Source organism: Diorhabda carinulata, chromosome 1, assembly GCF_026250575.1.
Source record: "Diorhabda carinulata isolate Delta chromosome 1, icDioCari1.1, whole genome shotgun sequence".
Lineage (NCBI taxonomy): Eukaryota > Metazoa > Arthropoda > Insecta > Coleoptera > Chrysomelidae > Diorhabda > Diorhabda carinulata.
This window is the reverse complement of record NC_079460.1, coordinates 33,493,127-33,509,455: the sequence shown is the minus strand read 5'-3', so window position 1 is coordinate 33,509,455 and position 16,329 is coordinate 33,493,127. Positions and strand designations below refer to the sequence as shown.

The 16,329-nt window shown below is 28.6% G+C and overlaps 3 protein-coding genes across 7 annotated transcripts; 2 read left to right on the top strand and 1 right to left on the bottom strand.

Moving 5' to 3' along the window:
- The first annotated feature begins 174 nt into the window (after nt 1–174).
- Nucleotides 175–3,473, top strand: LOC130891566 (transmembrane emp24 domain-containing protein 5). Its single transcript, XM_057796394.1, has 2 exons — nt 175–673; nt 1,539–3,473. The coding sequence occupies exons 1-2, from the start codon at nt 424–426 to the stop codon at nt 1,991–1,993; spliced, it is 705 nt and encodes a 234-aa protein (XP_057652377.1). The 5' UTR covers nt 175–423; the 3' UTR covers nt 1,994–3,473.
- Nucleotides 3,474–3,529: 56 nt separating this feature from the next.
- On the bottom strand, nt 3,530–8,518 carry LOC130891496 (general transcription factor IIF subunit 2). 5 transcript variants are annotated; one of them, XM_057796308.1, is made up of 6 exons: nt 8,300–8,470; nt 8,101–8,247; nt 7,802–7,953; nt 7,461–7,672; nt 7,061–7,363; nt 5,917–6,657 (listed from the first exon to the last, which is right to left on the bottom strand). In XM_057796308.1, the coding sequence occupies exons 2-5, from the start codon at nt 8,244–8,246 to the stop codon at nt 7,073–7,075; spliced, it is 801 nt and encodes a 266-aa protein (XP_057652291.1). In that variant the 5' UTR covers nt 8,247; nt 8,300–8,470; the 3' UTR covers nt 5,917–6,657; nt 7,061–7,072. The 5 variants fall into 5 exon arrangements, with proteins under 5 accessions (XP_057652286.1, XP_057652291.1, XP_057652299.1 ...); XM_057796303.1 differs by lacking the exon at nt 5,917–6,657 and adding an exon at nt 3,530–3,729 and having other exon boundaries at nt 8,101–8,518; XM_057796316.1 differs by lacking the exon at nt 8,300–8,470 and adding an exon at nt 8,486–8,492 and having other exon boundaries at nt 5,917–7,363.
- Nucleotides 8,499–15,195, top strand: LOC130891529 (very-long-chain (3R)-3-hydroxyacyl-CoA dehydratase hpo-8). The gene is made up of 4 exons (XM_057796350.1): nt 8,499–8,787; nt 11,314–11,658; nt 13,931–14,109; nt 15,031–15,195. Exons 1-4 carry the CDS (start codon nt 8,708–8,710, stop codon nt 15,099–15,101), a joined length of 675 nt encoding a protein of 224 aa, XP_057652333.1. The 5' UTR covers nt 8,499–8,707; the 3' UTR covers nt 15,102–15,195.
- Nucleotides 15,196–16,329: the final 1,134 nt, after the last annotated feature.

Genomic DNA, 16,329 nt, shown 5'->3' with positions numbered 1-16,329 from the left:
TTGTATAAGAAAAGTATATGGATGCCACTTTTCTACTAAGTAAAAAACTTCAATGAACATAAATAAAAAGCGAACTGAATAACCCTCACGGAACGTACCCTAATGTTCTGTGATAATTCTTTCATTATCTAAGCCTTGATGTTATATGAAAACACTGAGTTGACATTTAAATACGTTTAAAAGAGAAAACTAATGTTTATTCTTCCTCATACCATATGACATTTATGTATTTTACACGTAATTTAAAACGTGTGTAATTAGATTTATAAAACTCGGTTATTCGCCGTGCAAATTGAATATTTTATACTTATAGGAATAAATTGTATATAAGAATTTGACGTTAAATCTTGAAATTACATTCAATTCATAAATATAATGAAAGTGAAAGTTGGTGTTATAAACCACAACTGGATCAACTAAAAAATGGATCTTGCTGCCACGTTACTTTTGGAATTAACTATATTAGTTTCAAGTTTTATCGGATTAACTGTGCCTCAAGACATATCGAGAACTATACCATGGTATGAAAATTTACCTGCTGTTGCAATGGACTATAAAGTTTATATAAATCCTGGAAAAGAAGACTGCTATTTTCAATATGTTAATCCAGGGGCAACATTTTATGTCAGTTTCCAAGTAGTTAGAGGCGGTGACGGAATGGTTGGATTTGCAGGCAAGTAACTACATATAATCCGAATCTCACTCCAAAACTGCTTTGTTAAAAAATTAGGACAGTTTTTGTTCTGCTCATAATATTTTCTACTTGCACCATAATAATTATTTATATTTCATATAATTTCCATATTATTGATACTAAGTAAAATATCAGTTAATACTTTTTGTACCTGTATAAATAACTACACAACTAACAAAAACATTCAAAACCAAACAAAAGTTCAATAAAAATTACATCTTTGAATTTGACATTATTGGTGAACATGAAACTTTTTTACTGAAAATATATGATCCACAAATTAACAATACTAAAAATATGAATATTAACATTAGATCTAAGGGATTTCTTCATATGCATTGGTGGAACTATTGCTTAATAAACCAACTGGCAATTACAACACCTGATTTATTTAATTAAAGTCCATATAAGGGCTTTTTGGAACTCGATCATGATCTAAAAGCTCAAGAATTAATCTGGTTCATGTTTATTGTTATTGGGAAACTGAAGTAATTGGCACAATCCATATGATAAGATTCTTTCTATCTCAGAATATCAGTAGGTAAATCCAATTAGCTGATTTTTAAGTTTTAAATTACCAACTCCATATCTGACTGAAGGTCTTTAACACAGTAAAACTGTAGAGTTATTAACATGAATTGTGTTGGAACTATTTACTCAAGTAACTAAAATAATAAAGATCTCATTCTGGCTTAGGTGTATAATCAGCTGATACGTAATCTATTTGATTCATGATCATAGTTCCCAAAAAGTTCTATAATATGATTAGTGTTAGTTTGATATGATTATTTGATATTTTTTTGACAAGTATAATGAATTTTTCTAATAGTGTTTGTTTTTTTAGTTAGACACCCAAGTGGGCAAATTGTTCACCCTTACCAATGGCAAGCAAATAGTGATTATCAAGATCAACACTCTGTAGGTGGATATTACTCAGTATGTATTGATAATCAGTTCTCAAGATTTGCTGGTAAACTTGTCAATATCTACATGAGTGTAGTTCGTTATGATTTGTGGGAATCATACACAAAAGAAATTGAATCCCTTAATATGAATATGGAAAATTTTACTTCCTCTATTATTCAAATTGAGATGAATATAAATAACATGCGTCAATATCAACATCATTCAAGAGCAAGAGAGTCATGGGATTATAACTTGCTCAAAGATAACAATACTTATGTTGTCAGGTGGTCAATTATACAAATACTTGTTGTTTTAGTTACAACATGTGTTCAGGTTTATTTTGTACGTAAATTATTTGATATTAAGACTGGGGGAAATAGATCAAGAATTTAAAATTGCTTATTCATTTCCAAGGACAATATTTTTGGTGGCATAACACAAATTTTTTTTTAAATCTTTATTTCGGACCCCTAACAGTACAATGCTACTGGCACCAGTGCCTAAAATTTAACAAAACAACTAAAATATTTCAAATATAATAAAAAATAAAAATCAAAATGAAAAATTTCTTAAAATGTAGTAAATAAATATTCAGTCTATTTTTAGGAAATAACTTTTTAGGTCACAGCACATTCTATTCACAACATCTTGTTCTGTTATTGTCTGCAGTTTTAAAATTGAATTCTGTTAAAGTATAAAGTATACACACTATATATATATATATATATATATATATATATATATATATATATATATATATATATATATATATATATATATATCAGCCCCGGATCTTCAATTTTTTTTTATTGATTTTACGGAGAATATTCGCCCAAATAGTTAAATTAAGAATAAATTTAAAATCCTTTATAGCAGTTAAGAGATTACCAGCGTCGAACTTAGCTTCTGGAGCACGAGCAGTTTGCTTAATTTCTTCTAAGTCTTCCGCTATTTTTAGCAAATTATTTAATAGGGCATTCACAGCAACGTGTTTCGCCGACCATCTCGTCTGACTACTTTCTTTTAAATTTGTTTTTGCGTATTTTTTCATAATGTTCCACCTAGAAGTGGAACCAACTTTTTGAATTAGTCCAAATTGGTTTATAGCTTCCTGGCCTCGCGAATAATAAATGTTCAAGCAGCACGTCTCACTCCGCGCTCAGGGTATCGGTCAAATATCAAATATAAAAGTTAAATAAATGATGAGTTGTCCATTGGTCCGTGAAGTGTGAATTTGGCCGCCCACTGAATCTGCCACCCGGGGCATTGGCCCCGGCTTTCCCCCGCTAGATCCGGGGCTGATTATATATATATATATATATATATATATATATATATATATATATATATATATATATATATATTGGGGCTTCTTCAATTTTTTTGTTTTCAGCCAATATTTAATCATCTCTTTAATCTAACTCATACTTCTACTAGAATCTGAAACTATTAGCTTGTGTTATTGCTACTGGCATTTTTTAATGAAATGATCTATAACTAGGCTTTGATCTATAGCAAAATTCAGTATATATGCCAGTATTATTGGTATATGTATAACCATTACAGGAAGAAGTGATTATACATCTGATTGTGATATTCTATTTTTTTAAATTTTATAAATTTTAATTACATTATTTACAGTGTGGTCCAAAATTATGTATATTAATTCATAGAACAAAGTACTTCCAATAATGAGGGTACATTCTTTTTATACACTTTTTCTTTAAACTTAATAATAGTAGAAATGCATTTTTTTTTGAAGGGGTGGATTGAGAATAATATTTCTTCAAATAGTTAAAATTATAAGATTCATGTTTTGGGAGTGATTATATTACGCATTAATATAACTCCCAAAATTAGATAATAAATGTAATATATATATATATATATATATATATATATATATATATATATATATATATATTAAGAGAGATATTTTACAATGTTTTATACATTTTTTATATAAATTAGTATAAATATGTGCAAATTTTATGTACCTAGTTTTAAAATGTTTTATAAAAATTTTAAGACTACATATTTCAAGGCATATATGTAGGTAGCCTATGTCATCCAATGGTGGGCAATAACTCAATAAAATTGGTGTTTCACATGTGATTAAATCCTCATACCTGAAAATAATTCCATTAGATAATTGTTTCACAAGTTAAATCGGGTTTATATATACAAGATGGTCCAGAGTTATATCCATCAATTTCTATAGCTCGAAAATACGAGTAATTAATAAAGGAGGTACAACTTTTGTTAACTTAATTCTTTCCCTCAAAAGGTTATGGCTGTAGGTTGATATTTGGAGAATTATTATAAAATATGGGGATAATTGATTTAATGTCCTATGTAAACACAGGGTATTTTCGGTTGGGTAGGTGACACGAAATTAATTATTATATCTTATAATGGCTCCCAAAGTATGAACTTTTGAAGAAGAAGGATTCAAAGGGCCTTATTTCAGTTTAAAATAAGTTAACATAAATGCTGTACTTTTATTTTGGACGTAAACTAACAGATCTAGAAATTATTGTACATATCTGGACCACCTTGTATATATTAACGGCTTATGCTTTTTTGCTTCTTTTATGTAAAATTTTAATGGATTCATCTATGTACAATTTTAGAATCTATAATCTGGCTGCTATTGTGGTTTTAAAAAAAATTCACTATACCAGAAGAAATTTTTATTTCAAGTTGAGTACAACAAAAATTTACTGTGTCAATTGTACCACAGTATTCTGACGTAACTAACGCACGCACTTATGGTCAAATTATTAACTACTCACACATACATTGTGAATCCTACATAGATCAAATTATTGCTGACGTATATATGAGCATATAACATTTTCATAAATTTATTGTTAAGTATTAAAATATGTCTAAATTATTTGATGTGATTTTATTGAAATCTCATATAAAAAGCATTTATATTCAGTAGGTGGTTTATTTTTTATAAAAAATTATATACTTTTATTTTTTTAACTGTCTTCATGAACCTATTGTTCAAAAATTGTAATAAATATTTTATTAATATAATTTTGTTATTAAAAACGTTTTATATTGAAACCTCAAAATTATTGTTACACGTAGGACCTCTAGTTTCCAGAGTATACGCTAAATGGCACAGATTCCTGGCCAGTCAGAAAGAGCTCTTTCCTCGCTTATACGAACTTTAACCGAGAACGCCAATGACGGCGACGAAATTGAAAGATATAACCCATTTTTCCCAACTAACTTTGTTTCTAGAATTTAGTTTTTCTTGCGAATGCAATTTTTGCTTATTTTAGTTGCATAAAACGTTTATGTCATTCAATTTATGATATAATGAGTTTTTCAATCCCTTAGAAACATTTTAAAAGATTTTATTGTAATAGTGTTATTGTTTATCCTATCATTGAGGAAGCAAAATCGTGGATCTAGAGAGGTATGTAGTGGTTGCATTATTAAAAGGGTGGTAGGAACCACTACATCTGGTTATCTGTTGATGTTAACTTACGAGATGGGTCATTTGAACTACTTCCAAACAAGCTGAATACTATAGTTGATGTTGACTTATAAAGTGGTTGGTATGAACTACATTGTACCATGTTTTACACTTTAATTGATGTTGATTTATAAAATGGTTCAATTGAACCACATCCAACAATTCTCATACCATAATTGAAGAATATAATTGGTGCGACTTTCTGCTAAACCTGGAATGTGCGCCATTTAGCATGTGCTAGTTTCCAGGCTACTGTGACAGTTATTGTGGGCTCTGCATATTCAACATAGCATACTTGTCACATATATTATTCAGCCTGTGTTTCTGTCTCCAATTACCGAGTTGATCCACTAAGTCTTTATTTTATATCAAAAATGTAATTTTCTAAAATATTTCAATGTACATAATTCTATTCTGTAACAAAATTATTAAATAATTTTTCCTTTTATATTATCGTATAATTCAAGATCTGATGTGATTCTTTCTATTCAATCTTAATTACAATTTTTTGTACTTCCCAACATACATGACTTTTAGTCCACTGGAGCTAAATTTTCCAAAAGGGGGGATTTTTGTATCTTGCCTTTTTGGTGGACAAAATTAACAAATCAGTTTTGAGAAATATACTGAATATAGTGTTCATTACCACTACACCAACTTTCACCCTGGTTCATTATACCAGATATTAACCAGTGACTTATAGAAAGATCCAAGTACAAACAGTAATTTTGATCGTTAGTGCAATGGTAGTAAAAATTAAGAATATTACCAACTGTTCCTATTTGAGAAGTTTGTTTTTGTAATAGGCAATAAAAATACATTTAATTACATTTTTTATTAACAATGTTTCAAATTCATCCATATACAAGAATTCAATGTGGTTATTTACTATCTAAAATTTTTACATAAAATTTATTTATTAACTACCCATCCCCTAGTAATATAAATACCACTATTTGGTCAGCTATTTATGAATTATGGAACAAATATTCGTCAGCTTAGGTCGCAAACCACGTAATTCTGTTTTTTCTTTTATCAACATTTTGATACCATTAGATACAAAATTTCTGAACGCATCTAACAGAAACACTCGTGAAGGCTCAAGAAAATATACAATTTAAAAGTAGAAATAGAGAACATCAACTCAAAACCCCTATTTTGTTTAAAGCTAACTGCAATCCTTGTTAATCAACCTGTACCTTTTTCCTTCAATTATTTTATTGAAATATGATATATGTCCTTTATTAATATAAAAACAGGTCAAATCTTCAAGCAATTTTTTCCATTAATAAGTTTTTATGTCTACTGTAAAATTTAATGCTATAGAGTTACGAGATTTGTGAATTAAACAGACAATATGTTCAGTTACTTTTTCAATAGGAATACATCCAATTTATCTAAACCTGAGTTACTAAGGGCAAGCAATAGTTTCAAACATCTCAACTCAGAAATTCGTTACTGGAGTGATATTAAGTATGTTCTGGTAAATGTAGAAAACTACATCCAGAGCAATGAAGCTACTCAAGATAAGATTTTAAACCAGATTAGAGAATACCTTGAGCTGAAAAAAAATAAGAAGGTTGTTACATATCTGGATATAATTTCATGTTAAAGACAACTGACTCAGAATTTAGAAAGCTAACTGAAGGAAACTTGCACCATTAAATGATAAATAAATCAACTCATTTATCAACAAATGGAGCTAAATATTCAAAATGTGAAAATTGGGTTATACTACATCTTCAAAGAACCCAAGCACAATTTTGCAAGGCACATCATAACTCATAAAATATAATTTGTAATATATTTTGTATTAAAAAACTCCGATATAGTTAGAGACTAAGATCAGAATACTTAAAGACAATTTGGAATCAATCCTGAATGTTATTTAATTGGAGGGGATAATAGATTGATAAAATTACTTTAAGCATAATCACTCTAAATAAATACAAAAATGTGCATACTTGAAATTGCATTTAGTCATCATCAGAGTCATTCTTTTTAGTATCGCTTTCTTCTTCTTGTTTGTAATGCCTATATTCAGGTTTGAGTTCCCACATATTCTTATGAGGATTCTTCAAATTATAATTGCAGACTTCTTTTAATATTTCTTTCAAATAGGTGATAGGTTGTTTCGTAATTTTTACTAAGTCTTTTATGTTGTAATACTGATGTTTCTCAAATGCCGCAAACAACATTTCAAGAACTGCATCCTTATCATCACGAGCCTTTTTGCCTTCTGCTTTTTTTCTTTCCATGTATTCAATCTAAAACCAAATTAATCATGAAGTTGCAAACATAATTTTTAAGGAAATTATAAACGTGAAACTTATTAATTAAATATATATGTATATATATACTAACATTATTTTTATGATCAGACACAGGTTTGTACGTTTGCACCACTCTGTCCAATTGTTTAACTTGCCTTGCTGGTAGTGAAGCTTTTCTTATTGACTCTAACTTTAGTTTCATGTAACAATTGTCTGCATATGGTCTACATTCCAGTTTTTGTACTATCTTGCCTTCCATATACAATTTTTCTGTTTCTGGTATAACAGCATCTGTGTTTACAGCTAAAAGTAAAACAATGAGTATTCTTTCCTCCGTACACCATTTCCACATGTCTCTTATTCACTAAAACTGTTAATCAAATCTAATTTGATCAATTGAGTATTATAATGAATTTAAAATTATGTACTTACGTATAACATGTGAAAATACTCCCAAAGTTTGTTGTGTAACTGTGGACACATCAAGTCTGTGATCTTTGGGAATACTTTCCTGACCAGGTTCGTTGAGGTTGAGAATAGCTGAAGACAGTGTAAGGGAAACTTGTGCCTTTTGTCCAACGGGTCTAAACAAGACAATTATTTTAAAATGAGTAATTCTCTAATATAATTCATTGAAAAAAATAACCACTTTTGCCAAAAATAGATACTTTTATTGATATAAATCATCGTAATAAAACATAAATATTATTTATTTACTTAAATATACATACTTAGCAATTTTAAGTTTACCAACTTCCATATCTCCAGGGGCCTTTTCCCATCGTTCAGAAACATATTTGGGGACTTTGACAAGCCAGACACCTCTATTAGCATTAGAGAGATCTAAATCTCGATCCATATGAGTCTCTTTCGACATACTGGAAAAAATTGTAACTATTTACACGTTAAGCAAATAGAGTTTAAATAAACCTTATAAGTACAAATGTTTATATTGTAACTATTTTATTTAAATCACGAATCTATATTTTCTCACAATTCATAATAGTTTTTTTTTGATAAAAATACTACTTCGTTTTTATTCGCATCCTAAAATTTTAAAAACTACTTAGATTAAAGTTCAGGGTATCGGTATTGTCACCTATCATTCTTACTGACATTTCCATCCTTCAGAATAATCGATTGTTCTGTGAACGAAATAATGAAAGGTATAGAATGGTACCACAAAAATTTGGTACCACCACTACTACAGGTTACCTGTATGGTACAAAGTGCGCAGACTGGGTAATATATCTAGTTATATAGCAGTTGAAGACATTAGTTGGAAATGTAATTTAGCTTTATTGTTCAATAGTATGGTATACACTGTATAGAATAAATATGGCAAAAGAAAGCAGTTGTAAAGGTTGTAGTGGAGCTTCTAAATATCTGATTGCTTATAATAGTTTACAAACATTAGGGTAAGTATTACCTATTTCATTTTATTCAAACATTGTTATTGTAAAACTACATCAGCAAATTAATTCATGCATTCATTCAATTAATATATTTTACGCAAATAACCAATAAACTTTAGTTATGTCGATTGTGTTAGTAGCCTGAACCAGAATCAGTATTAACATTTCATGCGGTGTACTTCTTTTTTCAAAATAATTTCTCTATTCATTCCTTGAGAATTATATGTAATATATTATTAATCCTCGTAATAATAATGCATATCTCTGTTATTCTATTGCCCCAAAGTTTTTCATTTCAGATTATACTACATGTCTCATATTACTTGAGTATGAGTTTATATTATATTTTTTAAGGTTCAATAATGTAATAGCACTAGTTATGTCTTCTGATCTTAAGTGAACTTAATAAACTATAATATGTGTTGATACAACAAAATATTTTTGAGTGAAGCAATCACCTGAAGAAATAACAAAGATTAAGCAGCCACCAGACAATGTAATGGTGCAATTTGGCAAAACTATATCAAAGTCCACAGAGATGAGATGAACTATTGCAGACATGCTGCCAAAATTTTGATATTTCATAGTTAGATTAATTTTAAGAAATTATGAAATATCTAGTGATTATAGATGTATAGAAGTTATTTAGGTAGTATAGTATAGATATGTCGAACAAAAGGCAGAATGTAAAATGTTTAATTTGACACTACAAGGATATCCAACAAAGAGGTTTAAAATAAGGTTTTGAATATACAGACATCAAAGAAATTTGTAGACCAATATATTTTCTTTTGTGTGTATGTTCTTAGTTTTACTAGCATTAAAAAACCTTCTGCACAAATAACCCTAGAGGACCTCACAAATGCTTAGTATTATTATTTTATTATATTATTTGTATGTTTATCAGTACATAATGTAATGTTTTTTGATAAGATTATCATAAAAGTGCTTTATATAAAGTGATTTATTTCCGGCTATGCTACTTATAATTATATATTTACTTTTTATTGATTATACCTACTTTCTTATGTCCTATATTGATGTCTTTAGCCCTGTGATGTCACCCTGTAATTGAGCATTATAATTTTTTTTTGTTTTATTTTTGGCATAGTTCAACAAAGCTTTGACTAAACCAGCATTAAAAATTATATAGCTATGTAAAATCTTAGATTACAAACTGTAAGGGATTTAATATCAAGGAATAGTTCAAATCATTCAATCGGAAAATAAAAATAATGAAGAAATATTAGAAAATTTGTAGCTCATTAATAACGAAAGTATTGTTGATCATTGCTATAATAAAACAAGATTGGAATGAAAACTTTTTTTATTACACTATGATAACACCATGAGGCCCAGGACGAAAAAAGAATTTATAATCCATTTCAAAAATTGGTTCAAGTTAGTTTTTATCAAAAACTTTCTATGGAATTTACACTAAAAAAACAAAATCAAGAGAAAAATCTTGAACCAAGAAATTTTTCTTGGTTTGAATGAATTATTTTTAGTTTAAGTATCTTTTCTTTTCAAAATGGTTTTTTTAGTTCGAGATTTCTCTCTTTGAATGAAGTTAACTGTTTTTTCAGTGTATTATAATTTATTTCATTATTTCACTTCTTAATCTATGGGTAAGATGTTAATTTTTCAATAGATGAATATGGTCTTTATCGAGTAATACTTTTTACTTCTTTGATAGGATCATGTGCAGTTGCATCTGTAACAGAAGCATTTGAATTATAAAAATATACAATTTCTTCACTATATTCACACATCATTGGGAGAGTTGAGAGTTTTTCTCAAACTCGTTGGTTTCCACGACTTGATGTATGCTACGCATTAGAAATAGAGTGATCTGTAATAATTGATGCGATCTCATTGATGCTACGGGATTGCATCGAAAATTATAACATTCAGAACTAGTATTCTAGTCATTGTTTGGCTTGTAATTCTTAATTGTTTTAATGCTGCTAGTAAGAAGTTTCAACAATCTCAAGCCAAGACATTAGAGACAGACAATTTTCTGAATATGAAGAAAAAGCTAAAACACTATATGAAGTTCACAATTATTATAGTTTTGATAATTGTCGCAAAAAAAGAACAGAAAAATTCTGACAGATGACTCAGAGTAAAAGAAAGATCACCTTCCTCTGGACAAGAATGTTTTCATACAAATGTTTATTACCCTATTCCAGACACTCTGTTGAAAACACAAGTTGAAAAATCTTGCCAATAAACTAGTCATAAGTATTCTGATGATTTGGAAGAGACGTTAGGCAATGAATTTATTCATTTCCATTATCAACTCAGAGATTCCTTAGCAAAAACGAAAAATAGAGTCTTCGAGATGTTTAACTGAATGTGGAAATTGCTTATTTATCTGTTGGATTGAAACTTAATATCACAGAATGTTGAGTGAATAACACAAGTTTTTTGCAAACGTCTCAATGCAATGTTACTACTTCAATATAAACATTAATTTGAATCAATATTTGGTTTTAGATTTTTTATATTGATAGAAATGTTTTTTAGGTGGTCCTATCTTTTACTACAACTTCTGTATTACTATCTATTTGCACATAATGAGTCTCTTTATGAAACTGTGAAATGGAGTTTGATAATATTCCAAAATGCTGCAGTTTTAGAAGTATTACATGCGGCACTTAAATTAGTGAAATCCAGTCCTATTATAACAGCAGTTCAAGTTGCATCTAGAGTCATAATTGTATGCGGAGTCCTTATGGCAACAGAAACACCACGGAGTTCAATTGGATTCACTTTATGCCTTGTGGCATGGTCAATCACAGAAATTATTAGATACAGTATGTACGCTCTCTCGTTGGTAGATGCAGCACCTTATGCTTTGACGTGGTTAAGGTAAATTTGATTTGTTAATAACGAGCATTATGTGAAACTTTGAAAAATTTATAATACATATGCATTTAATTACTTACTAGAAATCCGAAACAATCTTAATTTTTTTAAATAGGTTTTTATATAAGATGTTAAACAATGAGACAAGGATTTCAAATCTCTAGTTTCACATACTATAACTTGGTAACCCCTCTCATAATAATACGTTTTAATAATAGTTGAAACTATTTTTTAAATATATATTACAACACTATCAGTATCTAATATTTTAATAGAGCAATAGTTAGAGAAACTCATATTTACGTCTTAATAAATTGATTGATTTTAACAATTCACAAAATTTTATTTCAAATATTTACATATTTCTCTAATAAATGTGTAAAAATAAAAACATCCAAAATATGTTCTGTGTCATTTATAATAGGACTTCAGAGGTAATCAAGCCATGCATTTAATCTCGTGAAGATTGCTTCATTGCATTCCATAATAACAAAATGTAGGCCTATACTATAATAATACTCCATAATGAGTTTGATGTACTTCTTACATTTAATCTTAAAAACTGCTACAAGATCAGTTTTTTCATCATGATTAATTCCAGCTAAACCATCACCAAATTTTGCAACTATCATGATGAAATCATGATTCATTCATTATGAGTTTTGGTAATCTTTGTCAAAGTTACTAAGAACACAATGTCATGTATTTAAGAGTCAACACAAGTTTTCATAAGAATATTTTTTGCTTTAGTGTGACTTAGTTTATTCCCAACTTTCTGGTCTATTAAATGAAAATATTTATATTTGTTGCTTGGTTGAGACTAGAGAATTTTTTGTTCTAAAATTTAAAAATCTTACACCAGACATTCCAAATTTATTTTTAAGATCATAATATAAATCATTTCATGGTCTTTCGTTCCCAGATTGACATTTTCAGTTAACTAAGTAATTATGTGTAGTTTTAATCATTATGTATACAATTTATATACTATATAGTGCCAATTATAGAAAAGAGATATTCAGACTAGCTGGTTTCAACAATACTTGTGTCATACAATAAATAATAATTGGAGTTAATTGAGTTTGTAATTACGTTTTAATTATCAATTGAAACCGTCCAATATAATATTGATAATTTTCAATTGAATATTTATTACATTTCATAAAATTCCAATGGTGTCATGATATGTACAAATAACGATTTCAAATATTGTATTTTAATTAACATATCATTAGCGTTTAATGGTTTTTTGGAACAATAGGTATACATTTGGAATATTTACATACAAAGACAAATTAAGAAGTTTAACATTTGTTTTTCAACTTTGAACTTGCAGTGAAATACAAAAGAATAATAAATTGACAGAATATACAGTTTTCTTTAAAAAATTTAACCATAAATAAGTCTCAAGTCTAAATATGTATTGAAAAACATATGATTATTAAGGTAAATGTCGGTCACGTGTTGGAAAACAATCAAATCCATTTATGTTAGCAAAAGGTTAAACAAAAATACTCTGCACCAGTTAGTCCTTGGCAAATTAAAAATTTTAAATTATAAGTAGATTTGTCCGCCTCATGTATGAAATTTATTTTGATGTTATTAATTCATTTTTTGCTTTGTAATTCAGAAATTTATTGATTCTAGTGATCAATAATCTCAAATTGTGGTTTAACGTTTCATTCAGAGAATTATGTATCTTATTTATAGAGCCAACAGCTTGTCTAAAAATAGAGGATACTGCTTTACAACTGGAGGGGCGAATTGAGAACCTTATTTTTTCATATTTCTGCCAAGCAGTTTTGATTATAGTGCTCACTCTTTGGGAGTAATTGTGAAAAATAAAGATAATTGATTTCATGATACCAACTACCTCATCCCACATAAATCAATATTAGTTTTGGATGCTATATTAGGGTTATAACATTACCTTTTTCTCTTATTTTTCATTTTGTAAAAAAGTTGTTAGGCTTCCCTATGCGAACAAGATTTCTTGTAATAATTTGATAGATATCACTAGTTTCAGTTCAATTATTCCTAAAATAAATAAAACTGATATATGAAACGATAAGGTTATTCAACATTTGTATTTCTTTGATTTTTGTGTGTGAACAAGAAGAAACTTGAATTATTAAACCTAATACATTTTTGGAATTCAGAAGCTGAATATAGGAAAATTTATATCATTTCAAGTAAAATGAATTCTATTACTAATGTACGATTGCCATTGTTGTTTTCTTTTGTAAAATCCAGTTTGGGCATTTTTCATTTTCAGATATTCTACATTTATTTTATTATATCCAATAGGCATTACGGGAGAGTTGTTCTGCTTGTACTGGGCTCAAAAAGAAGTTGGAGAAAATAACTTATACTCTTTCAAAATGCCAAATGAATTGAACTTTATTTTCAATTATCAACATGTTCTGGTTTTCTTGATGCTGTTATACCTACCCAGTAAGTATTTTCTTTTATATTAAGAGATGCAGAAAATGGTATAATGAAAAGTAACTAGTAGTACTAAATACATCAAATGGACTATAAATATCAGTCAAAAATACACTGAATTATGTTAGTTTACTGTTCAAACATTATTGCACAACATGTAAAATAGGAATCATTTACAGGTTTAAACTGAATAAAAATATTTTCATTGAACTCAGATAATTGTATTTCAAATTCCCTTTTTAATAGATTCCCGTATCTTCTAGGATGGCTCCAAGAGATTATATCCTTGATCCTACAAATTTTTAGTCCAAAGCATTTTTTTAGTTTGTTATAGCAAGGCAACTTGAAACTAGGTAATTTGGAGTTTCTTTCTCTTATTGCTTATATCTTTCAGTCCTGAAGGAACTTTTTGGTTATGACCAGTACTGGATTCTTCCTTTTCCCGAAACTTTCTAAAAATGCAGTCCTTTACCACTGCAGGTTTATTGTTCTTGATTCCTAAAACCATAAAGACATTGTTGCCGAGTTGATGATTTTTCTATAACATTCCCCAATCAATTTTGAATCGATGATGTGGAGCTCAATGCTTCAATAACAACTGAACTGCCAGAATGGATTGTTATGTTGCATTTATAATAATTTCTTTCCACTAATTTCTTAATGATAAATATTTCTGCCTGAATGGTGCTCGCATAGTACCCTAATGGTAGTTAGCATTAGGTGCCAGTTCCTAATACTTCAACGTCAGCTGCCGTTGCTGCTTGAAATAAAGTTCTTATTGAAGATAATATTTATTTTTTTTTCAAACCGCCCTTCTATTTAAGTACAGAGCATAAAATTGGTTAAAATATTTTATTTTCCATTAAATATGTTAATATAGTAAATATCAACTTTGTAATTTTTTCTTATTAATACTTGGACATTTTTCAGTCTTTCCACCACTTTATGGGCACATGTTTGAGCAAAGAAGAAAAGTTCTTGGAGGAAAGAAAAAAGAATAACTCTTTAAAGATGTTGATGTTCTTTTGATATTTCAAATATTTTCTACAATATCAATTTTGTTGGACTATAAATAAAATATAGTTTATATTCAAAGTAGTTCTATTTTTACATTACATATAATTTACAAGAAAATTAGAGCATATGTTGTTGATAATTTTTGGAACTGAGGAAAGGTTAAGATATTAAGGAACTAGTCCATACTAGTTCCTTAATCTCTGTCATGCATCCTGGTGAGGAAATTGATGGAAACGAAAATAATATGCCACAACAGAAACAGAAGTATTATTTACTACAAAATTCAAACTTTATACCAGGTAAGTCTTCAAATATCAACTCACGCATTTCCTAGCCAATTGTGAAAAGATGAAGATCCAATAGTACATTTTGACTGAAAGTTAGGACATAGTTCACCTAGAATAAGCATTCTTTTTTCTTTAATTTATAACCCAACGTAAACCGAAAATCTTAACAAACTACTTGATTTGAGGTCGGTTCTTAATAAGCACATTTAGTGCAAAAGTCACGAACGCCATTGTGTTGTCTAGGTTATTGGATGTTAACAAACTGCTTTGTAGTATGTTTTAAGCATTTATGTAATACTCCTATATAGACAGTTGGTATGAGAAAAAACGGTGCCAACAATGTTTATTTTCGCTTTCGTTCGAGACACTTTATCTATACTGCGCATGCTTTATGCGCGCAAAAGATGCGAACAAATAGAACACTATTTGTTTCACTTAGTCGGAACACCTTCTACTTATAGAAACTGTTCATTACACATATGGTTTTAAGCAAAAGATCTATATTAGTACATTTTTTTTATCCAAAACATCATCTAATGTATATTTTAGTTTAGATTATGGCAATTATTTGTTGAGTTTTAAATTGTGCCAAAATAATGGAAAAAACGTATGCAAAATCAGTCTTTGAAATGCTAAGTTGAAAAATGGATGAATTGATACTTGTGGAATTTTGTCATTTTATCTATACAACAAATATTTTACATATTCGTAAATTTATTGTAGAAAGTACTTGTGAGACTTTGAAAAATATGCCCCGAAAACAATATAAAATTTGTTAATATGTTATAAAGAATAGATTTGTTAATTAGTATTTGTTAAACTAAATTTCATACAAATACTATAGAAATACAGAAGAAAAATATCTAGATCAAGCGGTCTTTTACATTCAATAAATTAAAAAAATATTAGTTTTACTCGAAATTTG